This window comes from Phyllobates terribilis, unplaced genomic scaffold (assembly GCF_046119375.1).
Source record: "Phyllobates terribilis strain yellow unplaced genomic scaffold, ASM4611937v1 Scaffold_3__8_contigs__length_932513732, whole genome shotgun sequence".
Taxonomy (NCBI): Eukaryota; Metazoa; Chordata; class Amphibia; order Anura; family Dendrobatidae; genus Phyllobates; species Phyllobates terribilis.
The window spans coordinates 883,286,026-883,313,404 of record NW_027362763.1 but is presented as its reverse complement, the minus strand read 5'-3'; the positions used below and the strand labels follow the sequence as shown (position 1 = coordinate 883,313,404).

The 27,379-nt window shown below is 40.8% G+C and overlaps 1 protein-coding gene across 4 annotated transcripts in view; it reads left to right on the top strand.

The window, feature by feature from the left end:
• The window catches only part of PLEKHG1 (pleckstrin homology and RhoGEF domain containing G1), a 276,017-nt gene that overhangs the window by 78,175 nt on the left and 170,463 nt on the right, over positions 1-27,379 (top strand). For 2 of the 4 annotated variants that reach the window (XM_073672674.1, XM_073672677.1), the window contains exon 2: positions 4,486-4,560. The exons of the other annotated variants lie outside the window; for them this stretch is intronic. In XM_073672674.1, the coding sequence (XP_073528775.1) occupies positions 4,512-4,560 (49 nt within the window). In that variant the 5' untranslated portion in view covers positions 4,486-4,511. The remainder of the gene's footprint in view (positions 1-4,485; positions 4,561-27,379) is intronic. 4 annotated transcript variants of the gene reach the window in all.

Genomic DNA, 27,379 nt, shown 5'->3' with positions numbered 1-27,379 from the left:
TATCATCCCATATGACCAGTTACCTGGAGCTATAAGGTCCTGGAAGGTGCTTTCTATACATCCTGCATGATGAAGCGGTTATCATGACAGTGAAACGCGCGTAGGGGACTGTGGGGGTCTTCTTTCTTGTGTTGGCTGCTCCTTTGGTGCTCGTTTTCACTATCGGTATGTGCTGGGTTCTTGTGATAGGATGGTAAGGTATTCTCGTTTAAGACACATGGGTATTTACGCTGTATAGGACTATAACTATGATCCACCTCTGTTAATATCATTACCCGTATGTGTGTAATTTGTTCCACATGGAAGAGTTTTGTGATTACCCCTGTTCTAAGCATATGGGCCACATTGATTCACTACCCCCTGTCCCAGCCCTGACCATTCTATGGATTTAATCATATGTAATAGAGACACCATTGGCTGCTTTCAGTCTAATCTTTGTGTTTGTCATACACTTTTTTGTATTGTCTGTAATTCATGGTAAATGTTGTTTTTTTTAATATTTGTACTGAATAAAAATGGTCTTAACTTTGAAGTAATCTAAGACTCCAGTGTTCTCCTTGGTTTTCAGGTAAATTGATTCTACAATTTCTAGTCCTTATCAAATAATTGTTCCATTAGTTCCAATATATCACACTGCAGTTACACTTAAAGCGCAACTGTGAGCAGGATTGTGCTCAGTAAACCACATACACTGTCAGGCGGGCGCCATTACACTGAGTAAAATGATACCTTTGTTGATGAAATATGTGGTGTGGTTCTTTTTTAATCTTTATTTTCATTCCTGAGATGATATGCTCAATATGGCAATATGGCATCTCCTGCTGCGCATGCGCAGTAGCATCTCTCGGCAAACAAGAGATGCTACTGCTCATACGCGGGTGTTGAGCCATTTTGCTGCTGGCAAATTTCTTGATTTGTCCTCAATTACACATGCAGCACTTAAAATAGGAGGCATGTCACTGAAGGCACAGTGACCTGCCAGAAGGTAGACATAGGAATACATAATGAGAGCACCAGATACAGCCCCTCCCCAAAGGCCGCCTCGAAACACGAGCATATCATTATCTCAGGAATGAAAATAAAGATTAAAAAAGAACCACGGCACGGATTTCATTTTACTCAGTGTAATCGCGCCCGCCTGACAGTGAATGTGGTTTACTGAGCACAATCCTGCTGACAGGCGCGCTTTAAAGATTATTGTGAAATGAGCATGCTTAAGATAATCTTTTAGTGTAAACGGGCTGCCAATAACCCGACGAAAGAGCGAAACGCTTGTTCATCCGGTGAAATGATCTTTTGATTTTTGTTCTTGACGGTGCATCGTCCTGCCGAGAACAATGTCAGCCTTTGCGCACAGGAACATCTATTGCAAATTGTTTGGTGTGCATCGTTTATCGCTGTCTATCGCTGTGAAAAATGACCGCCGATCAGCAAATGCTTACCTATCATTTAATGCCACCGATGGGTTCATGCAAACAGACCCTACTCCAAGCAGCATTAATGCTTGTATACAATCCCTAATAATGTGAACTACATATTTCTCACTCTACATAACTGAGCACTAATATTTCATGGCTTTATCAAGAAGCTATCAAGTTTCTTACACACACATGAGGAGATATATTTACACAGCAATAATTTTATGGACATAAAACTGTGCTGAGAAATTCCAGGATGACAGCTGCAGAAAGTGTAGAAAATTAAATTAACTTGATGCATGACATTACTTCGTTGGTGAGATTTGCAATTATCGCAGTTCAAGCAACAAATGAACAATATCAACTTTAATACAAACTAAGGCCTCATTCACATGTCAGTATTTATGCATCAGTATTTCATCAGTATTTGTATGCCAAAACCAGGAGTGTCTCTAAGACACAGAACAGGTATCAATCTTTCAATTATAGTTTTCTCAGTAAGTTCCATTCCTGGCTTTGGCAAACGAAAACTAATGCAAGACGTGTGAATGAGGCCTGAGACCGTATGCACAAATTCTGGGTGACAATCTTCGATAGGAGATCTAATTTACATACCTTTTTTACCCATGAAGTAATGGCAATAAGATATACTTAAGATCATACATATCTGACATTCAGCGTCTCCCACTCACGCACCACCTCCTCATCTCGCCCCCTATCTGTCGGTGTCCCCCAAGGTTCAGTTCTAGGACCTCTGCTCTTCTCCATCTACACCTTTGGCCTGGGACAGCTCATAGAGTCTCACGGCTTTCAGTATCACCTCTATGCTGATGACACACAGATCTACCTCTCTGGACCCGATATCTCCTCCCTACTAACCAAAATCCCACAATGTCTGTCCGCCATCTCATCCTTCTTCTCTGCCAGATTTCTAAACTCAACATGGATAAAACAGAGTTCATCATCTTTCCACCCTCTCATTCATATCCCCCATCTGACTTATCCATCAATGTCAATGGCTGTTCACTCTCCCCAGTCCCACAAGCTCGCTGCCTTGGGGTAACCCTGTACTCTGATCTCTCCTTCAAACCACATATCCAAGCCCTTTCCACTTCCTGCCGACTCCAACTCAAAAATATCTCCCGGATCAGTGCATTCCTCAGCAAAGACTCTGCAAAAACACTAGTGCATGCCCTCATCATCTCCCGCCTCAACTACTGCAACCTCCTGCTCTGTGGCCTCCCTTTCAACACTGTTGCGCCCCTCCAATCTATCCTAAACTCTGCTGCTTGACTAATCCACCTGTCCCCCCGCTATTCCCCAGCCTCCCCCCTCTGTCAATCCCTTCACTGGCTTCCCATTGCCCAGAGAATCCAGTTCAAAACTCTAACCACGGCATACAAAGCCATCCACAACCTGTCTCCTCCATACATCTGTGACCTAGTCTCCCGGTACTTACCTGCACGCAACCTCAGATCCTCACAAGATCTCCTTCTCTACTCCCCTCTTATCTCCTCTTCCCACAATCGCATACAAGATTTCTCCCGTGCATCGCCCCTACTCTGGAACTCTGTACCCCAACACATCAGACTCTCGCCTACCATGGAAGCCTTCAAAAGAAATATGAAGACCTACCTCTTCCGACAAGCTTACAACCTGCAGCAACCACCGCTCCACCACATTACTGCATGATCTCCTCTACCCTCACCTACTGTATCCTCAACCATCCCTTGTAGACTGTGAGCCCTCGCGGGCAGGGTCCTCGCTCCTCCTGTACCAGTCGCTGACTTGTTTTGTTAAGATTATGTAAATGTTTTTGCTATGTATATCCCTATTACATGTAAAGCGCCATGGAATAAATGGCGCTATAATAATAAATAATAATAATAATAATAATATCTGGTCTCCCTAAAGAGGACCTGCCACCAGGTCAAAAGTGGACAGTTTTTGCTGTTATTTTATTTCTGCTGCTCCCGAGTATTCGATGCACACCAATTCTAGATACAGTTCATGATGTACTAAGAAAAAATCTGATTCTGATTGAACTAACCAAACTTCTGTCATTTTATCATCCATTTGAATCCCATGAAAAAAATTAATTACCTACAGAATAACTGTCATTTTCATATTTTTTTTCCATAACTCGATAGTACGCATGAACATAAAAAACTCAGCAAAGAAATCTGCTCATTTGTCCTACTGTATTGATACATTTTTAGCAATTCTTGGGTAAAAACTGTCTTCAGTGAATACAGGCTTTCCCATTACTGAGATAGGTGATAGTTGTGGCTCATAATGTTCTATGATGAACTTTAATGGTCATCTCAGGAAAGCCTGCAGTGGAATCTGTGTCTGGCTGTAGCTCCTTCCTCATCTCCATAGAATTTTACAAGCACCAAATGTTATTTCCTCACTCAGTGATGTGAAAGTCCTTCTTCACTTAATATAGATTTTAAACTTGAATTAAGAGTGAACGATCAATCCAGAAGGAGAAAAAAAGCAGATTTCTCCAATAATACATAATACAAAGTTGCTTTTTTATGTGTACTCTTGATTTTTTTAAAATCAAAATTGAAATAGCGGTCACGCTTTATTAAAAATATGTGAACCCAACATACAGTAAGCCTCTATTTTATAATGTCAGCATTCATTCTGAACAGCTCATCCTATTGTCAATTGTCAGTTCATCCAAACTGTCACGATGAAGATGAAATACAGTGGGCATTATAGAGCAGGACAAGACCATAAAAAAGCACAGCAAGAATCGGTAGCAAGTATACCATTTTATGGGAAGAGTTGAAAGCATGACTGTATTTAATAGATGTATGAACCACTACCAATTTAGTGCAATTATTGAGCAGTTCTCTTCTTTTTCTGATGGCCATGCCTATACACATCCTAAATGACTGGGACAGATCCTTTCAGTTTGTAAAGATGCAAGACAAAAAAGAGAAAAATTAATGGAAACCTATCCTGAAACATTAGCCCTAGCACTGTGCAAAGGTGTCCTTTGACTGGAATGTCTTGGCTCTGTGTGAGAATCCTTTCCATTCTTTGTGTCCTGCAGGTATTGCCAACCAGGTCTCAGCAGAGATGCCAGATAAAACACCAGAGGGTACAGAAACCACATCGCAGAATGAAGGTGAGCATTGTGTTGCTGATGGAGAGAAGCCTTTCTGTTTCCCAGCTGTACTGCAATACAATATAGCAGTGCATAGTTACTGGAAACTCGGTAATGAACAGCTCCAGTGTATTTTAATAATGTGTTACTTCATTAAAATGTTATTTGTCACTTCCATTAAGAATTATATTGTATTTTCCAATGGTAGTATATAGTAGCGTGCAAAATACTAGAAATATATAATTATGCCATAAAATAATCAGTGGCAGTTACTCAGATGCCATGTTATGGAGGTATTTTACCCTCGTATTATCTCTTTTAAGGCCGGGGTCACACAGTCGGTTTTCTCTAATTCAAGAAAATCAGTCTGATTATGCTAATCACCCTCTGGTCGGAGTGTGGTCAGAGTGTGGTCAGAGTGTGGTCAGAGTGTGGTCGGAGTGTGGTCGGAGTGTGGTCGGAGTGTGGTCGGAGCGTGGTCGGAGCGTGGTCGGAGCGTGGTCGGAGCGTGGTCGGAGCGTGAGCCGATTTTCTCAGATGTGGAGGGTTAAAAAAAAAAATTCACTATTCTGTCAGTCCATAAAAATGGATGTCATCCAAGTGTGGTCCGTTGTTTTCCAAGGACCCATAGACAAGAATGGGCACGTGTCATCCGATTATCGGAGGAAACTCAGCATGCTGCGATTATTTTCCTCTTACCGACTCTGTCCCTGGAAAAAATTGGACATGTGCACTGCCCCAAACAATAACATGGGGATGAGTGCTACCCGTCAAAATGACGAATAAAACTCGACCAATTATTGCAGTCGTCTACACGAGTCCTATCCATGCGATGACCCACCAAAGGATGCCTGCATGATGTGTAAGGGTATGTGCCCACGATCAAGAACAAAAAGGTTGATGGTTGACCAATCATTCAATAAAATTATCTGGTGAGTGAAAGCTACACAGTGTATAACTTGAAGGGAATCTGCCATCTAATCATAGAGCAACATAATGTAGGAACAGATACCCTGATTTCAAGGATGTGTCACTTACTGGGCTACTTGCTGTAGTTTTCATGAAATAAAAAAAAAAAAAAAAACGTTTTATCAGTAGAAGGTTATCACTAAATGACTAGTAAACCTGCTGCCATGTATTCTTCCATATTCATGTGCTCTGCATGACCCCGCCCCATCACTGATTGGCAGCTTTCTGCCTATGCACAGTGTACATAGCAAGTTGCCAATCAGTGGTGTGGGCGGGGTTATAGAGTTCAGCATTCACAGAACTGTTAGATCTGCAGCAGAAAAAACAGGGATTTTATGAAAAATACAACATGCAGGTCAGTAAGTGATACATCACTGGAATCAGGGTACATCATGCTCCTGTCGGATGAGGTAGCAAAAACCGGTGACAGACTCTCTTTAAAACCCACATTCATCTTTTCATCTCTGACTATAGAGCAATATTTATTCTGTGTGCTGCTGTATAGTACATTTTTACAGCTCCATAATATAGATATTTTTCCTTATAGGCAAAAAAAATTGCTCCTCAATGTTTCTTCTGTAGTATAAATTGTGAGGCACAGAAGGGGCTCGGAGTCTTTTATATAGGTGTAAGGTTCTATTGAGCCTTAGTTCAACTGTGTGCTTGTTCTCTTACATAAAAAAAGAATGAAATATTTTAAAGCAGTAGCTACTTTATTCCCTCATAGAGAATAATAAAAATATCTAAAAAAAATCACTTGTTAGGGTTTTGATTGCTCATTGGTAAAAAGGGACTTAGGTGTAGCCTAACAGTTTTTTGTTGAGTATAATGTCTTTATAGCCTGTAGATTTCAGAGTTGTTATAGCTGCTCATGAATATGTTTAGTCTTGTAAACACGAAAAGCCTCCAGCCATACATTCTGCCAGCTCAGTCTTTTATTTCCCTGCATAGAACCTATGTCAATTAAGATTGATTTCACCTAGTTCTACACCCATTGCGCAATCACCTTTCTGGGGGCTGGCAATTTCACAAAGATCAGGTCTGGCCACAAATCACTTGTACTACTCTACTTTTTTAACTCCTTTGCTTCCCCTTTATTATTCATAAGCCCATCAATCTGCTTGCTTAAAGGTTTTTTTTCTCATTGAACAAAAATAATTAAACACTAGCAATAAAAAACTAAAACTGGCATCCATTGTATCTTTTTTAAAAATTTAGGCTATGAGCAGACTGGTTTTGAGCCTACTGTTAGAAGAGTTGGGAGAATGCCACAGCAAATGCCACTATATAGGTATACAGTGGCGTAAGTCATCCATTGATTACAATTGTATACATGGAATATTTCTTTTGCGATGCCTAATTGCACACTGCAAACCACAGAAAAAATGTCAATATCACCATGACAGAGGCCAAAAGCACATTCGTAAAGGGGTTTCTGGGCTCAGAAGGAATTGCTGCAGTCACTCTATGTAGAGCATTGAGGGTAGCGGATGAGAAGCTAGTAGGCACATGACTGCAAGCATGCAAATCCCTTGATTGAGGTCACGTGATCGTCCACTCGTGCTGGAAATAAAGGGAATCCTGATAGTATGCACACTACACACTGTCACGTTTTGGCACTTTGCAGTCAGATAGAGGCTGCAGACATTTTTTTTAATCCAGGAAACCCAGGTAAGACTGATTTAATCTTCCCATGACTACAGCCAGACATAAAGAAATTTTAACAGAAGTGCAGTTAGGGGAATGACTTGACATCATATTAAAAGGAACCTGTGACCATGCAGTCAGAACTCTGCATAGGATGGGATAAAGAAGAAGAACCTGAGCTGAATGATATATAGGTTTACTGGAAAGATTCAGTATAAATTGTATTTTATTCATTGAAGTCCCTACTCTGTGTCTGGATTGGAGTCCAGTGGGCGGTCCTACCCAGTGATTGACAGTCATACAGGGAAGACCGTCATTCACTGAATAGGACTGCCTAATAGACTCTGCACACTGATGCATTAAAACATCAGAGATTAAAATTAATATAATGTAAGGTTTACTGAAAATTTTCCCAGAAAAATGTACGTCAGTCTGATCAGCTCCTCCTGCTCTACAACATTCTGCCTGCATATCAGATTCCATTTTCAACATGATAGGTTCCCTTTAAATGCAGGTGCAAGGATAACTATAAAAAAATTTGCCCTAAGTGAAGTCTATTTTTTCTAAGCTTCATGCTACTTGTATTTCCTCAGTTCTGTGATCTAAGGGGTAAGGTTTCTCCTTGTAGAGAGTGACATGCCAGGTCTGGCACGCAAGTATTAGGAGACTTAAATGCCTTGCATGCTCTTCTGGGAAATTAAATATGCAAATTGTCTCTTCAGAGAGGAAGAGGACTAGAACTCTAGTGCCACCTATTGGAAATAGCCTCAGTTCTGTGACAATTCTGACATAAGCCATAAAACTCTCCATCTCGGGTTTATAAGAAATGAAAAGCTGTATTTAACCAACTTGACCTTGTTGATATGAAAACTGCTGCTACTTTACTGTTTTCTTCCAATGATAAGACAAGAGAAGGCCACAAATTAGAGATCAGTATGGAATTGGTTTGCCAGTCACATCAACACTCATTGATCCAAAAATTAGGTTCTTGTTAGGCCACCTTCCTTTATGTCCCTTGCATTCCCTGTAGGCAGGAAGGGTAGCAAGACTGTTAGACTTGCAAGGTGTCGTTAAAGGGTCGATATTGACTTGTAGGATTGCTACTTCCAATAGGTGGCGCTATAGTTCAAGTCCTCTTCCTCTCTGAAGAGACAATTTGCAGACCTGTTCCTTTCATCCTTATTTACAAAGACTGAGCAGGTCGGCTTCAACCATAGGCAAGCAAGATTGTTAGAAACTGACTTCTTGCATGGGTATATAGGAGTGACTGCTTTTTTGGTGCTTATACTTATATAATTGAATCTCAATTGTTTTTTCATGTCAGTCTAAAACAAATATTAAACCCTCTAAAATCAACAAATACATGTAAAAGATAGTTCTATACAGTAGTTTATTGAAAACGAGCAGTCACAAATACACATTCAAATTTACAATTATTATTTTTCAGAAGATTTTTAGAATAAAATTAAAAAAAAACTGTGCTCCAACCTGACATTGGATTGTGAAGTTTCTAGTGATTTAGATTTGGAAAAATTATCGAGTCATATTTTTAAAACTTTTCTCTTGTTTAGGGTATGACCTAATAAAATAACTATGGAAATGAGAAGCTCTGTTTTTATTTTAATTCTAAAATGTACTGTCCAGTGCACTATTCCTAGACGGTATATCACCAGATTTCATTTATTGTAATATCAAAGTTTGATCTTTCCAAAGTTCCTGCTGAGCTTTTCTATACAAATGTTTGCTCTGATCTTCAAGTAACTTTCCAAAGTTTAAAGATGTTATTCTCAGACTCCTGCTGAGAATTCCCTTCCACAAGCTATTGTTCAGATCCATTTCCCACCTCTCTGTGTTCCCAAATTACAATCTGAAGGGTGTTACAAAAAACTAACAAATCAGTGTTGGATATATTTAATTTATATCCGTGCTAAAAAGGCATCAAAAGTAAATGAGCTCCTATTGTGTATATGAATATGAATGTCCCAAAGGCTAAAAGTGCATGTGCAATGAAAGATTATTGTGAACAAGTTTTCCTAGGAATGCTTATTTCAAGATAATCTTGCAATCTAAATAGACTGCTGATCACCTGATGACCAAGAAAAACGCTTGTTCATCGGGTGAAATGATCTTTTGTGCTGCACAAAAGAGCATAGTTCTCAGCAGCGCATCATCTTGTGTAAACAGGACTCGCGCTACCAAGAACAGTGGCAGTCTATGCGCACTGAACAATCTATTACGGATAATTTAGTGTGCATCGGGAGTTTGGTCTGCCTCTGTTGATCAGCATTGCTGATCGGCAATCATTTAGTGCCTCCGGTTGTTAGATGTAAACCCACCTTAAATTTCTCAATGTATTGAAGATATAAAATACCCTTAAAATCTGTTCATATTTAATGCATTTATGTATATCACCATAAGCCAGCCATGCTCTCTGACTCCATATGATTTTTTTTTTTCACTGTAACTGTGGTAGCCATACGAGCTCCAGTTACAGGTGAAAACATCCTTCTGTTGTGCTGGGCCCCAGATCTGGGTTTGCTAGTAACCAGCAGCTCTGCTTGCAAAGAACTGGCAATCAAGTGAACGCTAGGTCCTACAGAAGCATGGGCAGAAAAATAGTATCACTATGTTTTGGCAAAGGAGAAGACAGAAATGGTAATAAATTGCTTCTGTCTTCTCCCCAGCTTATCCTAACAGTTGGGAACCAGACCTGTTCCTGCTAGATTGCAAGAAATAGAGCTTTAACCTCCAGCAATTTTTAGTGGAATAGGATTAAATCATAGGAACAAGTTCTATACATTTACAGTGCTTGGTCATTATCTGGCTAAGTAGCAACTTTTAAGGAAGTCCCATCCATTTGTCGATTGTAAATTTTGCAAGAATAAAGAAGTTGGCTATAGTTGCATTGTTTTTTTTATTGCTAATTAACGTATCTACCATGAAGATCAGAAGTTTCCAGTACTAGCAAAGTTTATTTTGTCAGGGAAATCTTTTGCCAGTCACATATTATACAGGTGCTTCTCACAAAATTAGAATATCATCAAAAAGTTAATTTATTTCAGTTCTTCAATTCAAAAAGTGAAACTCATATATTATATAGAGTCATTACAAACAAAGTGATCTCTTTAAAGTGTTTATTTCTGTTAATATTGATGATTATGGCTTACAGCCAATGAAAACACAAAAGTCATTATTTCAGTAAATTAGAATAATTAACAAAAAACACCTGCAAAGGCTTCCGAAGCGTTTAAAAAGGTCTCTTAGTCTGTTTCTGTAGGCTCCACAATCATGGGGAAGACTGCTGACTTGACAGATGTCCAGAAGGCAGTCATTGACACACTCCACAAGAAGGGTAAGCCACAAAAGGTCATTGCTAAAGAAGCTGGCTGTTCACAGAGTGCTGTATCCAAGCATATTAATGGAAAGTTGAGTGGAAGGAAAAAGTGTGGTAGAAAAAGGTGCACAAGCAACTGGGATAACCGCAGCCTTGAAAGGATTGTTAAGAAAAGGCCATTCAAAAATTTGGGGGAGATTCACAAGGAGTGGACTGCTGCTGGAGTCATTGCTTTATCAAAGCAACCTGGGCTTCCATAACACCTCAGCAGTGCCACAGGCTGATCGCCTCCATGTCACGTCGCATTGATGCAAAAGGAGCCCCGACCAAGTATTGAGTGCATTTACTGAGCATACATTTCAGAAGGCCAACATTTCGGATTTTAAAAACATTTTTCAAGCTGTTGTCATCAAGTATTCTAATTTACTGAGATAATGACTTTTGTGTTTTCATTGGCTGTAAGCAATAATCATCAACATTAACAGAAATAAACACTTGAAATAGATCACTCTGTTTGTAATGACTCTACAGAATATATGAGTTTCACTTTTTGTATTGAAGAACTGAAATAAATTAACTTTTTGATGATTTTGTGAGAAGCACCTGTATATTTACATGGATGGCTCCAGTTCACCACAGCAGGGTATATAGTGTAAGACCTGCCAACAGCACTTACCTTAGTGGCTAATGGTTTCCATCTGAGAATGGACTAGAACATATGTGAAAAAGGTAAGAAATGTATTAAAGATACTGGATTTTACATTTAAAGAGCATATAGGAAAAGGAGGAGACTCACTTTCTGCTGTGACACTCATATGACTTCTGACATGAGAACATTTGCCCAACTACTTATATTCACGCCACATGACTGCTTAAAATATTTTAAGATGTTGGGCAGGAGTCTGCATGTGTAAATTACAACATACTGACAGCTCAATTTACAGCTGCTGTAAATTTAACAATCTTGTTAGTTTTGTTTCTTTTTTTAAGTCATGGCAACCATCACATATATCATTCTGACAAAGTATAGTGTGGCAGTCGAAAATAAAGTAGACAGCAAGCAATCTGTATGAGAGATGCATTAGAGACACCATGCACCTCTACTGCAGCCATATAAACTGGAGCCGTAACACGACTGTGTGCATGAGCCGTAACATCAGTCATATTCTAAATATTCAGATTTATATACAACCTGGATTCTTCCGGTGACACCTACAATGCACCAACATGGGATTTTTTTATCGATTACAACCCTGTAGGATTTTAAGTGCATCTATTGGGAAGAGTGATGTAAAACTTTTTTTTGCAGTACCCTATAATATTCTCACAAAGGCCCCTAATTATATTCCTTCAATTTAACCAGTTGTTTTACTATCGGATTCAGGTTCCTTGAGTCCAACCAGAGGAACTTATTTTAAGGGCTCCCTTAAATCTATACAGGATTTGCCAACTTTTAATTACATGGTAAACTTTGTCATTATGGCAGACACAGAACATGTAATCATTATAGACTAATAGTTTGTACCGGACTTTTGGGACTCATTATTAGGCCTAGACACGTTTCAGGATTCTTTGGTTTGGTCATGCAATGTTTGATATTAAATATCTACGACAAAAGACTCAGCTGGGTCTGTTTTTATCCTTCTTCTCAATGATGCCATATACTCCTAACATCGATAATAGAAAACATGAAAAAATACTAATGTACATGCAACCAAGATGTTACCTGGCCTACATTTCATTCTTTGCGATATATTATTTTTCTACCTTAAAAGTCTGAATGCAGCCATTTAGTAATTTTGCTAAAAATGCATACAAATTTTTTTTAGGCTATGTTCACATGTTCCTTTTTTGCATGTTTTTTTTGCAGATTTTTTTATACAAATTATAAACTGCTTTTTACAGTACCAGCAAAAGTTATGAGATTTCAAAATTCTCATGCACACGCTTGTGTTTTCTTCCCTGATTGAATTGGAGAACTGCAGCATTTTTTAAATCTGCAGTATGTCAATTCTTTCCGTGTTTTTGAAGCATTTTTGCCGAGTTGTTTTCACTCATAGAAATCAATCAGAATGTGCTAAAAAGCTGTGGAAAAAGCACCATTTTGGTGAATAAAACTAACTTTATTCAAAAGGTGGTCGACCAGATTTTATAATGCGCCTATCGATTTAAACCTTGGAAATACGTTTTTTATGTGTACCCACATACAGTAAAAGAGAAAGCGGCATAGGATTACAGGACACACAGGGTTTATTTGTAACCTGTAATTATCCAGATGAGGGGTTCACAACATGCTGCCCAGAACATGCTGCCTGGGGGCCATGTACGACCCACAGTGCTATTTTGTACAGCCCTCCACAATCTGGTAACAAACGTGCTTGTCATCGTCTGGTCTTTGCTCACAATTTTTTTTCTATGTCAAAGTGGAGTAACATGAAGCTCGAAAAAAAGATGAGTAAGCAGTAATGGTGCACTCTGTGGTCATCTTTGGGACCTCTTATGTATTTGCAGAATGGAGGTGCCTGACCTCTGTGTGGCACTCCAGGGACATGTAGATGAGGTAGAGGAGGCTATGCATGTATGTAGCCATCTTTATCGTAGCATTATGGGGATGGTGAGTTACTTGTCTGTTTCAGTATCTCACAGAAACTACAGGATGTTTACATGGCTTCTTCCGTTCTGGTTTATGAATAAAAAAGACCCTCATCCTACAAATAGATGGACATACTGTAAATGTCTTAACAATTCCCCTTTTTATTAATGTATTACCCTTTTTATCAATGGCTTATATGACAATTTCCCCTGCTTTATTGTGTCCTTTGGGGTTGGTTTAACGTCAACTTGACAATGAGGCCCTTGGACAAATAAAGATTGTGCATTCCTGATCTAGATACATGCTGTAGATATGCATAGGAGCTGTAAACACGGAAAGATCAGATATTTTTTACTAAAAGTCCACTTATATGGCATAATTATCGTAAACCTCGCTTAAATAGGCTGCCGATCACCAAAAAAACGCTTGTTCGTTGGGCAAAATGATCTTTTGATTTACACAGAAGAAAGGTTGAACTGGATGGACCTAGGTCTTTATTCAACCTACCTTACTATGTTACTATTCTCAGCAGCACATCGTCCTGTGTAAACCTGACCTGCACGGCCGAGAACAATGGTATCCTATGTGCAGTAAACGATCTATTACAGACTGAAATCTGATCTGCCAGTGTAAATGGGCTATTAAACAACCGCCGATCAGCAAAGAATTAGCTGATCAGCAGTTGATTAGTGCTGGCCGATCGGCCAGTGTAAATGGACTCCAAGAAAGATTGGATCCCAAAAATATAGTAACACGTAGCCTCTTACAGAGAACAGAATTTATCAGTGCAATGCAGATTATTACATAAAATACTGTATGAAGTTGCTATTACATGTGCATAAAATGTACTGTTTCGACTGAATCTGTTGAATAGAATTTTAGAGATTTCATGGGTTACTGCGAAGTGCTCTGCTCTCTTTTGTAGTCTTGTAGTGGCACTTTCCCACACTGGCCTTAGCTTTCACAACAAGTACTTAAATATACATATGCAAAGGTAAGGGTTTAGACATGTTAAATAGCCTGACACATAGTACTGAGAAAGGATAAGGAACAATATACATTCTAGAGTCAAGAGGGGAAATTCCACCTTGGAGTGGACTACACTATAGGAGACCATGAAAAGGTGAATAGTATGGGAAGGGTCGATTCATTTTCAATCTTGATGGAGTTACATTCATTGTTTATGGGAAAGTCTTAGTGGCGAGGCCAAGTGCTATACAATGAGGCTTAGTGTTGGAATGGCAAATGTGCCTATGAAAAAGTGAAAAACATGCTATGGTGTTATATTATTAAATGTGGCAGCAAGCAGAGTGGTTGGTGCTTATTATTATATCGCAGCAAAGTCACCATTACCACTATTCTAAAGGCTTTATGGAAAGGATGGAAAAATTAAATCACTATGCCTACTAACTAAATAAGAAAACGTAATCATAAAAGTATTGATTAAAATTAAAAAAATTATTTAACTGAGCCAAATTTATTTCTTGAAATACTAAAGTATCATAATTAATTTGTATTAAAATATAAACAATATGAAAATAATATATATATACAGTACAGACCAAAAGTTTGGACACACCTTCTCATTTAAAGATTTTTCTGTATTTTCATGACTATGAAAATTGTACATTCACACTGAAGGCATCAAAACTATGAATTAACACATGTGGAATTATATACTTAACAAAAAAGTGTGAAACAACTGAAAATATGTCTTATATTCTAGGTTCTTCAAAGTAGCCACCTTTTGCTTTGATGACTGCTTTGCACACACTTGGCATTCTCTTGATGAGCTTCAAGAGGTAGTCACCGGAAATGGTCTTCCAACAATCTTGAAGGAGTTCCCAGAGATGCTTAGCACTTGTTGGCCCTTTTGCCTTCACTCTGCGGTCCAGCTCACCCCAAACCATCTCAATTGGGTTCAGGTCTAGTGACTGTGGAGGCCAGGTCATCTGGCGTAGCACCCCATAACTCTCCTCCTTGGTCAAATAGCCCTTACACAGCCTGGAGGTGTGTTTGGGGTCATTTTCCTGTTGAAAAATAAATGATGGTCCAACTAAACGCAAACCGGATGAAATAGCATGCCGCTGCAAGATGCTGTGGTAGCCATGCTGGTTCAGTATGCCTTCAATTTTGAATAAATCCCCAACAGTGTCACCAGCAAAGCACCCCCACACCATCACACCTCCTCCTCCATGCTTCATGGTGGGAACCAGGCATGTAGTAGAGTCCATCCGTTCACCTTTTCTGGGTCACACAAAGACACGGTGGTTGGAACCAAAGATCTCAAATTTGTACTCATCAGACCAAAGCACAGATTTCCACTGGTCTAATGTCCATTCCTTGTGTTATTTAGCCCAAACAAGTCTCTTCTGCTTGTTGCCTGTCCTTAGCAGTGGTTTCCTAGCAGCTATTTTACCATGAAGGCCTGCTGCACAAAGTCTCCTCTTAACAGTTGTTGAAGAGATGTGTCTGCTGCTAGAACTCTGTGTGGCATTGACCTGGTCTCTAATCTGAGCTGCTGTTAACCTGCGATTTCTGAGGCTGGTGACTTGGATAAACTTATCCTCAGAAGCAGAGGTGACTCTTGGTCTTCCTTTCCTGGGGCGGTCCTCATGTGAGCCAGTTTCTTTGTAGCGCTTGATGGTTTTTGCAACTGCACTTGGGGACACTTTCAAAGTTTTCCCAATTTTTCGGACTGACTGACCTTCATTTCTTAAAGTAATGATGGCCACTCATTTTTCTTTACTTAGCTGCTTTTTTCTTGCCATAATACAAATTATAACAGTCTATTCAGTAGGACTATCAGCTGTGTATCCGCCTGACTTCTGCACAACACAACTGATGGTCCCAGCCCCATTTTTAAGGCAATAAATCCCACTTATTAAACCTGACAGGGCACACCTGTGAAGTGAAAACTTTGAAGAACCTAGAAAATAAGACATATTTTCAGTTGTTTCACACTTTTTTGCTAAGTATATAATTCCACATGTGTTAATTCATAGTTTTGATGCCTTCAGTGTGAATGTACAATTTTCATAGTCATGAAAATACAGAAACATCTTTAAATGAGAAGGTGTGTCCAAACTTTTGGTCTGTACTGTATGTAAATCACTTAGAGTCATGGAGTTGGAGTCAGTCACCTTAAGAGTCCCAACGTACACACCCTAAGGATACCCAATATGGTTTGATTGACATCCTTGAGGCCGGGACAAGTCATCATAATCATCAGTAGATGCTACCATAGGCTTGGTAATTAAGACAAAATGAGCATGTTTAGGAAGTTGACACCATGACTCTTCACGCAAGTATATCCAGCTCCTTGATTTCCACTAAGTACTGTAGATTTAGTGGATACGCGTTGCATACATAATTGAGCAACAAACAATATCTTAGGCTACTGCAGCAAGAGGCAGTTTCCCTTTAAACGGGTTTTCCCTCGAACAAAGTACATTTTAATTAAAGAAGATGTCCATTACTTTTTATTATCCCCCAAATGTACTGTCTTCCCCAGGGGCCCATAAGGGTTTTTGTAATTACCTTGCACTGCAGTTACTGCCTGTGAGCGGCGCTATTGCTGGCCGCTCACAGGTATCACGTGACCCGCCACTGATGTCACGTCAAGTGAGGCGTGACATCAGTGACGCAGTCCCCGCGGTGGATGCTGGGTTGTGGGCAGGGTTTCCTCGCGCATCACGCTTTCCCAATGAATGTGGAGGGGGAAAGCGCGCAGTGGATGCCGGGTGTGACGTGCAGGGTAACCCCACCCACATCCCAGCATCCACCGTAGAACGCAGAAGTAAATCACCCCCGGCTGCAGCCGGAACTTGACGTGACATCAGCGGATGTCAGAGCCGACTGCAGCCTTGAGTCGCGTGATGCCTGTGAGTGGCCAGTGATAGCGCCGCTCACAGGCAGTAACTGCAACTCAAGGTATTTACAATAACCCTTATGGGCCCTGGAGGAATACATTAGGGGGATAATAAAAAGTAGTGGACAACTCCTTTAATAAATCTTGGAATAAAAATAAGTTCCATAATCTTATAAATGTACCCCTGCTGTGTACTGTGTAATGGCCGTGTCTGACTGTGCACGCACATGGTCTGATCATACCACATCTCCTGGGCAGGGGGGGAAGCAGGAGAAAGAGAGGATACAGACAGGACAGCAGGGGTTTACAGCTGATTCTTACTGTGAGGTAAAAAAAAGTATTTAAACAGACAGGGAAATGTTTTACCTCACAGAAAGTAGCAGCTGTGATCCCATGCTATAATGTCTGTATACTCTTTTGCGCCCCCTCCCTGGCAATAAACTGTGGTATGATCAGACCATATTCCTGCACTGTAAGACACAACCATTACACAGTACATAACAGGACTGCATCCTACATGTAGAAGATTATTTCAGCAAAGGAACATTTTTTTTTTTGTGGAATTTATTTTTATTCGAAGATATATTGATTAAAATGTATTTGGTTTGAAGAACAACCACTTTAAGTCACATGCCCACCATCAAAATACATTGTTAAGTCCCCTGATTCCTAAAAGCTGTTTAAATTTAGATGATTAAAGAAACCATTGTCCTATAAGTACCCGCAAAGTAAATACTTTAAACCTGGTCTTTTCAGGGCACTGAAGGAAATGTTTGAGAAACTTTCTTCTTTATGTAACAGGGAACATTTAAAAGCACTTCAAAAGGGTGTGGTATGTACTACATGGAGAACAGCACGTTCTGCTAAAGCGTCTTTATTAAACCACATTTTAAAAAGGATTATTTTAATTTTAATAATAATAAAAATAATATTTCTCAAATGTTATCCTGCATAAAAAGTAACTTATGCTTTTTGAAGTTTTATTTTCCTTAACCACTAACATGGGTCACTATGTTCATTCATCACAATGATTAAATACAAAAAATATCCATAAACCATGGCTTGGTTGCAACTGCTTTCTCACATATGGTCAGAGGCATAACTTGAAAATCTCTAGCAAAGGCTCTTTGTAACATGTGCTATTTGTAATACTGGTGGCTTGTACTCAAAGTACAATAGAAGCAGTCCCGTCCCTCATCCAGACCTTCATCACTTTAGATAACACAGTAATCCACCTACAGCCATGAACTGTTCTTTATTGGTCAACACAACTGTATGGGTAGATTAGTGATGATCTGCAGATCAGTAAAGGACAGTTCATGGATGCTTGTTGATTATGTTTTCTGTTCTGGAGAACAAGTTTGTAAGCCTGTTAAACAGTATCTTCCACCAGATATTAGTCTCAATAGTCATCTCATTATTATCACATGCAAAATAGCAATAAAAGGTAACACCTACACATAGTTACATAGTTACATAGTTTATAAGGCCGAAAAAAGACAAGCGTCCATCCAGTTCAGCCTATTTCTTGTGCACTGCAGCTATTCCGCAGCGTTTATCCAGGGGAAGGCAAAAAAAAAACCATGCGGTATAGACCAATTTACATCATTGAGGAAGAATTCACTTCCCGACTCCAATCTGGCAGTCAGATTAAATCCCTGGATTAATTAACTATCACTAAGCATAAGATGTAATTTTATTGTTCTCAAGAAAGGCGTCCAGGCCTTTCTTGAACTCATTAAGTGAGTTGGACATCACCACTTCCTCTCCCAGAGAGTTCCAGAGTCTCACGGCTCTGACCGTAAAGAATCCCCTTCTATGCTGGTGCAAGAACTTCCTTTCCTCCAGACGCATAGTGTGCCCCCTCGTCTTTGTCACCATCCTTGGTATAAACAGGTCATGGGAGAGATCTCTGTACTGCCCCCTGATGTATTTATACATGTTTATGAGGTCTCCTCTAAGCCTTCTCTTTTCCAACGTAAATAGGCCTAATTTTGACAACCTCTCTGGGTATTCTAGTCCCTCCATTCCCTTTATTACCTTAGTCGCCCTCCTTTGTACCCTCTCTAGCTCCAATATGTCTTTCCTGAGCACCGGAGCCCAGAACTGTGCACAATATTCTAAGTGCGGCCTTACCAGCGCTTTATACAGAGGAAGAACAATGTTCTCATCATATGCCCCTATTCCTCTTCTGATGCATGCCATGACTCTATCTGCCTTCGCAGCTGCTGCCTAACACTGGGCACTCCAATTTAATTTGCTGTTAACCAAGACGCCCAGGTCCTTCTCCATGTCAGATTTCCCCAACGGTTTCCCATTTAATATGTATGGGTGACTGCTGTTTTTCTTTCCCATGTGCATGACCTTACATTTATCGGCATTGAACCCCATCTGCCATTTTTTGGCCCAACTCCCCAATTTATCTAAATCTTCCTGTAGCTGTGCCCTATCCTCATCTGTATTAACTACTTTACAAAGTTTAGTATCATCTGCAAATATTGCTATTTTACTATGCAACCCTTCCACTAGATCATTAATAAATATATTAAATAATATAGGGCCCAAGACAGACCCTTGAGGCACCCCGCTAGTAACCCTGACACACCCTGAGCTTACTCCATTGATAACCACCCTCTGCTTTCTATCACTCAGCCAGCTATTTACCCACTTGCACACATTATCCCCCAGACCAAGCATTCTCATTTTATATACCAACCTTTTGTGTGGCACGGTATCAAACGCTTTGGAGAAGTCAAGGTATACAACATCCACTGACTCTCCCCGGTCGAGTTGTGAGCTCACATCCTCGTAGAAGGCGATCAGGTTTGTTTGGCCGGAGCGATCCCTCATGAATCCATGTTGATATGGAGTTAGATAGTTATTATCATTAAGATATTCTACAATAGCATCTCTAAGAAATCTTTCAAACAATTTACCCACAACAGACGTTAAGCTTACTGGTCTATAGTTCCCAGGGTCACTTTTAGACCCCTTTTTGAATATTGGTACCACATTTGCTTGGTGCCAGTCTAGTGGGACAGTCCCTGTCCATAAAGAGTGCTTGAATATAAGATACAGCGGCCTGTCTATCACATTACTTAATTCTTTTAGTACCCGGGGGTGTATGTCATCTGGGCCTGGTAACTTGTCTATTTTGATATTATTTAGGCGTTTCTGAACTTCCTCCTGGGTTAGGTGGGTGATATTTAGCGGAGGGTTTACTTTATCACTCTGCATTTCCTCCGATAAATTGTTTTCTTTTGTGAAAACAGTGGAGAAGAAGCTATTGAGTAGGTTTGCTTTACCCTCATCGCCCTCTATGATTTTACCCAGGTTATTTTTCAATGGGCCAACTCCATCAGTTTTAATCCTTTTACTGTTTATATAGTTAAAGAACAGTTTGGGATTCGTTTTACTTTCCTTGGCAATTAGTCTCTCTGTCTCCTCTTTTGCTATTCTTATTTGTTTCTTACAGATTTAGTTTTTTTCCCTTTAAGATATTAGCGCTTCCTCGCTGCCTTCTTGTTTAAGTTTACCGAAAGCCCTTTTTTTTGTTTTTCATTGCACTCTTGACTTCCTTATTTAGCCACATTGGCTTCCTCCTATTCCTAGCCCTTTATTCCCATAAGGTATGTACCTTCTACAGTGACTATGTAGGACTGTTTTGAAAATTTCCCATTTTCTATCCGTGCTCCTATTACTGAAGATACTATCCCAGTCTATAAGGTGAAGGGCATCTCTTAGCTGATCAAACTTTGCCCTCCTGAAGTTCAGTGTTTTTGTGACTCCCTTGCTGGGCACCCTACTGAAGCACATGTGGAATTGTATAATGTTGTGGTCACTATTTCCCAGGTGCCCCCCGACCTGCACCTCAGTTATTCTGTCTGGCCTGTTAGTTAATATTAAGTCTAAAAGGGCCGTCCCTCTAGTTGGTTCCTGCACAAGTTGTGACAAATAATTGTCTTTGATAATTGACAGAAACCTGTTTCCTTTCTGAGATCTACAGCTTTCGGTTTCCCAGTCTATATCGGGGTAGTTGAAGTCCCCCATAATAATCACCTCGTTATTTTTTGCTACTTCGTCTATTTGTCTCATTAATAGACTTTCCGTGGCTTCTGTTATATTTGGTGGTTTATAACAGACTCCTATGATAATTTTATTATTGTTTTTTGCCCCATGTATCTCCACCCATAAGGACTCGACCTCCTCATTTCCCTCCCATACATCCTCCCGTATTGTAGGCTTTAGACACGTCTTTACATATAGTTCAGACTCCACCCCCTTTCCGATTTCTTCGATCCCTTCTAAACAGACTGTAACCCTGTAAGTTAACTGCCCAGTCATAGCTTTCATCTAACCATGTCTCGGTTATTCCCACTATGTCATAGTTACCTGTAGATATTTCTGCTTCCAGTTCATCCATCTTGTTTGTCAGGCTTCTGGCATTTGCTAGCACGCAGTTTACACGATTTTGTTTTGTTCCAATCTTCTCCCTGTGGATTGTATTAGAAATTTTCTTACCTCCCTTCCAAGTATCTTGTCTTGGACCTTCTTTGTCGCACTTCATATCTTTCATTAGTATGTTCTCTGGTTTCATGTTCGTGTCCGGTGTTTTTCTTCCCATCCCCTCTTCTTCTAGTTTAACGCCCTCCTGATGAGTGTTGCGAGTCTCCTGGCGAATGTGTGTTTCCCGGGTTTGTTGAGGTGTAGTCCGTCTCTGGCAAGGAGTCCGTCATAGAGGTAATTTAAACCGTGGTCCAGGAATCCAAATCCTTGTTGTCTGCACCATCGTCTCAGCCAGTTGTTCACATCAAGGATCCTGTTCCATCTCCTGACGCCATGCCCATCTACTGGAAGGATAGAAGAAAAAACTACCTGCGCATCCAGTTCTTTTACTTTCTTCCCCAATGCTTCAAAGTCCTTGCAGATTGTCGGTAGGTCCTTCCTTGCCGTGTCATTGGTGCCAACATGTATCAGAAGAAATGGGTGGACATCCTTGGAACTGATGAGCTTCGGTATCCTATCGGTAACATCCTTGATCTTCGCACCTGGGAGGCAGCATACTTCTCTTGCGGTTATGTCCGGTCTGCAGATAGCTGCTTCTGTTCCTCTCAGTAGTGAGTCTCCCACCACCACCACTCTTCTTCCCTTCTTGGCTGTCCATTTTCTTGTCGCTTCTGGGTATTTCTGGGTGCTATTTTCTTTTTTGCTTGCTGGTAGTGCCTCAGCCTTAGGTGTGCCATCTTCGTCCTCCACAAGTCCTTGGAATCTGTTTCTCAGTTGTGTGGTTGGTGGTGTCTCCATGGTCTTCTTGCTTCTTTTGGTCACTTGCCTCCACTTGTCTGCCTCTGGAGGTTCTCTGACGCTTCCTTCACTTTCCGTGACCAGTAGTGACGCTTCTGTTCTGTCCAGGAAGTCTTCATTTTCCTTGATGAGTTTTAATGTGGCAATTCTTTCTTCCAGTCCCCGCACCTTTTCTTCTAAAAGAGCCAGTAGTCTACACTTTTGGCAGGTGAAGTTGGTTTCATCTTCTGGTCGATCTGTGAACATGTAGCACATGTTGCAGCTCACCATGTAGGTTGTCACATCTGCCATGCTGCTCCTTGTCCCTGCTGACTTGATGTCTGTCTTCTTTCTTGTGATGCCCTAGGATAAACAAATTCGCGCGACGTCAGGCGCACGGTTTGGCGATGCTTTCCAAGCAGCTGGTCCCGGCTGTACCCAACGATCTTCTAGCTGAGGGAGACTCTTCGCTTTTCCCAGAAGGCACCTGGAATATGCAAATTGTCCTCTTCAAGCTTCAATCCCTCGTTTGGCGATGCTTTCCAAGCAGCTGGTCCCGGCTGTACCCAACGATCTTCTAGCTGAGGGAGACTCTTCGCTTTTCCCAGAAGGCACCTGGAATATGCAAATTGTCCTCTTCAAGCTTCAATCCCTGGTTTGGCGATGCTTTCCAAGCAGCTGGTCCCGGCTGTACCCAACAATCTTCTAGCTGAGGGAGACTCTTCGCTTTTCCCAGAAGGCACCTGGAATATGAAAATTGTCCTCTTCAAGCTTCAATCCTTCAAACATATATGATTCAGTGTCATACTCTTTACTATAGGTGATGGCCACAGCTTTCCTCCGTTCTCTCTGTATAGTGCTCTGCACAGATCACAGAGCATGCCTAGAAATCCCTCTTATAGACTTCTATGAACATCTCCAGTCTATTATTTGTTATGGTCTATGTGGCTGCTGGAAATCAAATCTCTAAATGGCATCAGTTTAGCCAAAATGACTTCCCCCTCATAATCACGTACACAAAATAATAAAGAAAATGTAAACGCAAAGAGAAAATAAAAAGTGACGAAGAAAAGAATGTGTTTCACTGTCTTGGTTTATTATAAATTGTCAGCATTATTAAATAAACAATATAGTAGATACATTTACGTTAATGAGTATCCCAGTAGTTCAGTGAACAAACTTGTGACAATTAAGCCCCACCTCTGGGACAGTCCATGAACTTTTCCAAAATTCCTACTATTTGCATAAACCCTACTTTTTGCGTTTGGTTTGCAGGATTATTCCTGCAAAATAATTACTGTTATCAAGTATGGCATTTCAATAGGATCTTACCAGCAGGTTTCTGAATCTCCCATTCATCTAAATGGAAGGATGACTGTTAATGTAAAAGATCCCTCAGGACAATGCATGGCTCCCAACATCTGGTTCTCCACAAATGTGACCTTCTAATATTTGTGATTGAAAAATATTTTAAATCCCCCCCCCCATGAACAATCAGATCAGCATGTTGCAGGTTGTCAGCAGATACTTATTGCTGTCTCGCAAGGGAATAGAGGATAACTGCAAGATAAAGGGTATTTTGGGTGACTTTTAATTTGTATGTATACCATAGCCATATACTAAGTAGACCTAGGTTACTGAGAGGGTTTAATGTGACTGGATTTTGGGTCTGGGTTTTCTGAGTTACCAAAAGAACCTGGCTGGGAATAGTCGATCCTATGATCCAGCCTTGGTTTACATACAGTGGGGAAAATAAGTATTTGATACAATGCAAATTTTGCAAGTTTTCCCACTGTAATGCAGCGGCTTGCTGCATTGCTAGAATGTCCAGGGCGTGTGCTCTAGCTGACCATTTACCTCCCCCTCAGATGACTGATCACGTGACTGTGACATCATCACAGGTCCTGTGTGCACAAAAGGATATATAAACCCTGGTAGCTTTGAAACAGGTAGAGAAAGAGTGGCCTGGTGAGGCCTAGAGAGAGAGGCCTGGTGAAGCCTGGAAGGCAGAGGCTGGATCCCCGGTGTTTGAGATACCAGTAGCCTTGGAGGGCGAGAGGCCTGGTCCCTGTGTGGGACTCCACTAGCCTGGAAGGCATGAGGCTGGATCCCCTGTGTTTGAGATACCAGTAGCCTTGGAAGGTACGTGGCCCGGAGGCCCCATCTGGGAAGCCTTAATGCCACAGCTGTGGCAGAACCGAGCTGACTGAAGCAGCTACGACCCGGCAAAGGTAAAAACGCTGCTTGATGTGGACATTGATATTGTTACCTTGCTGAAGGCTGTATCTGGATCCAAGTGGGCATATCTGTCACTGGAAAGGCTGTTGGATATTATATGTGTAACATGTCGGAGAGCCACTGAGATGGACTATGTTATGAGCGGTTTATGATATGTAATAAACTGCTGGACTGTGAATTACCGGAAAAATGTTGCATGTAAGGTAGTGCTATTCATCACTCTGGGGTACTCGCTTCACCGGGTCAATTACAGCACACATGCAACGTTTTTCCGGTAATTCACAGTCCAGTAGTTTATTACAGTTTATCACTAGGAACAGGCAGCCCGCTAAATCATAGGGATTCAGCTTAGTCTTACTATAGGGAAAGCTTTCCCCTTCTTTCCTTAGTTATTGTTGCAGATTTTAACAGTAAGTCCAGCCCAAAAAAAAAAAAAAAATTAAGGAAATATTAATACGGGGATCTGTATGGCTTCCATCCAGAATTTGACTCAACACTTGCAGGAGTTGACACTGGAGGTGACCGAGTTCCAGCAACACGTGAGTACCTGTTCCGGAGCACAGTTTGTGGAACCCAAGGTAGGACTGCCGGATGTTATTTATGGTAAACAGCAAGATTCTTTTTTCCTTTAAAAATGCTTGTTTGTTATATTTTTGTTTGAGACCAAGGTCCTCTGGGAATGAATCACAGTGCATTGGTTTTATTATGTCACTTTTGTGCAATGAACCACAAGGGTGGGCCTTTTCTCTTCAACCTAATGATCCATGTTTGAGGTCGGTAGAAGAGTTTTTTTCTGCTATGGGTCTATTATATGACGATCCTGATCGAATCTCATCTGCTGAGGCTGTACTCAGGCGTTTGAATCAGGGGTCAGATGATGCTGAGATTTATTGCACACACTTTAGAAGGTGGGCTTCTGAAGTCAGATGGAATAATCCTGCTCTGAAATGTCTATTTCATGCTGGTCTGAGTGAAAGGGTTAAGGATTTGCTAATTGCATTCCCTGCACCTGAGACTCTGCAGGATGCCATGCAATTTGCTGTTCGTGTGGATAGGAGGCTGAGATCTAGGCAGAATGAGGTAAAGACTCCTGTAATGCTAGTCCCCAGAAAATCTGCTCAGACGGCGGAGAACTAATTGAGGTTGGGGCAGTGTTGCTCCGCTCTCATTAAAGAGACCGGACGTTCGCTGAGGGATTGTGTCTTTATTGTGGTAAAGCTGACCATTTGATTAAGTATTGTGAGCTTCATTTAAGTAAAGAAAAAAAAAAGGTCAGGCACGCCCGTATAGCTTGTTTACGCCCTGCAGGAGTATTTCTTTCAGGGAGTACTACTTTGCTGGAAAATTTGATTGAATTTCAGGTATTTGTGGATTGTGGTTCAACACTTAATGTGATTGATAAAGGGTTTTTGGAAAAACTTAAATTGAGATCCAAACCTTTATCATCACCTATTTCTGTGATTGCTATTGATAATGTATTACTCACAAGGTTGCTGCATTTCCCCTCACTATCAATGGTCTTCACCAAGAAATTTTGGACTTGGTTGTATTAGATAATTTACCCTCGCCGATCGTTCTAGGATTGCCTTGGTTAAAACTGCACAATCTTTTGCTGGACAGATCTACTAATATGATTAAGTCTTGGAATCCGAAATGCTATGATAAATGTTGTAATGGTCGCATTGCAGCTGTGGGAAAAGGGGAATTACCTGTACCTATTCAAGAGTTTTGGAGGGTTTTTTCGGAGGAGGAGTCGCAAGTTTTACCTCCTCATTGAGATTATGATTGCGCCATTGAGTTTATTCCGGGAGCTACTCTTCCCAAGAGTCACTTGTTTAATCTAACTATCCCTGAAAGAAAGGCCTTGGAGGAGTACATACCGACTAGCCTGGCTGCTGGTCACATTAAACCTTCTAAGTTGCCTGTGGCAGTTGGATTTTTCTTTGTTAAAAAAAAGGATGGGGGTTTGCGTCCGTGTCTGGATTTTCGTGAAATTAATAAGATGAACCTGGTGAAGGTTCAGGCTGTGCAGGAATGGCCTAGGCCTATTGGTTTGAAATCTATACAGAGATTTTGGGGTTTTGCCAATTATTACAGGAAATTCATTAAGAATTTTCTGTAATTGTTAAGCCTCTAACCCAGTGTTTCTCAACTCCAGTCCTCAGGATCCCCCAACAGGCCATGTTTTCAGGATTTCCTTAGTATTGCACAGGTGATGGAAGTTCTCTCACCTGTGCAATACTAAGGAGATCCTGAAAACATGATCTGTTGTGGGGTCCTGAGGACTGGAGTTGAGAAACACTGCTCTAACCGATCTCACCAGGAAAGGTGCAAATACGGTCCAATGGACTACTGAGGCCATTGAAGCGTTTAAGTATCTCAAAGGGAGGTTCAGTTCAGCCAATATCCTTATGCAGCCTGATGAGACCAAGCCTTTTTTGGTCGAGGTTGAGACTTCATCGGTGGGGGTCGGAGCAGTTTTGTCTCAGGAGAACAGGGATGGAGTACATCCTTGTGCCTTTTCAAAAAAAAATTCGGAAACCGAATTGAATTAAGATGTTGGAAATTGGGAGTTGCTGGCTATTAAACTCGCATTTGAACATTGGCGTCATTTTTTGGAGGGCGCTAGATTTCCTATTCAGGTTTTCACAGATCATAAGAATTTGATCTGGATGCTGCCAAGCGCTTGAAAGCCCGTCAAGCTAGGTGGGCACTTTTTTTTTCTCGGTTTTATTTTTGTTACCTATATCCCTGATACTAAGAATGTTAAAGCCGATGCTTTATCTCGCAGCTTCTCTCCTGCGGTCGGTGCCAAGGAGGAGAACATTTTACAGAAAGGAGTTGTGGTGGCGGCATTGGACTCCGTTTTAGAGAATGGGATTCTAAAAGCTCAAGATGATGCTCC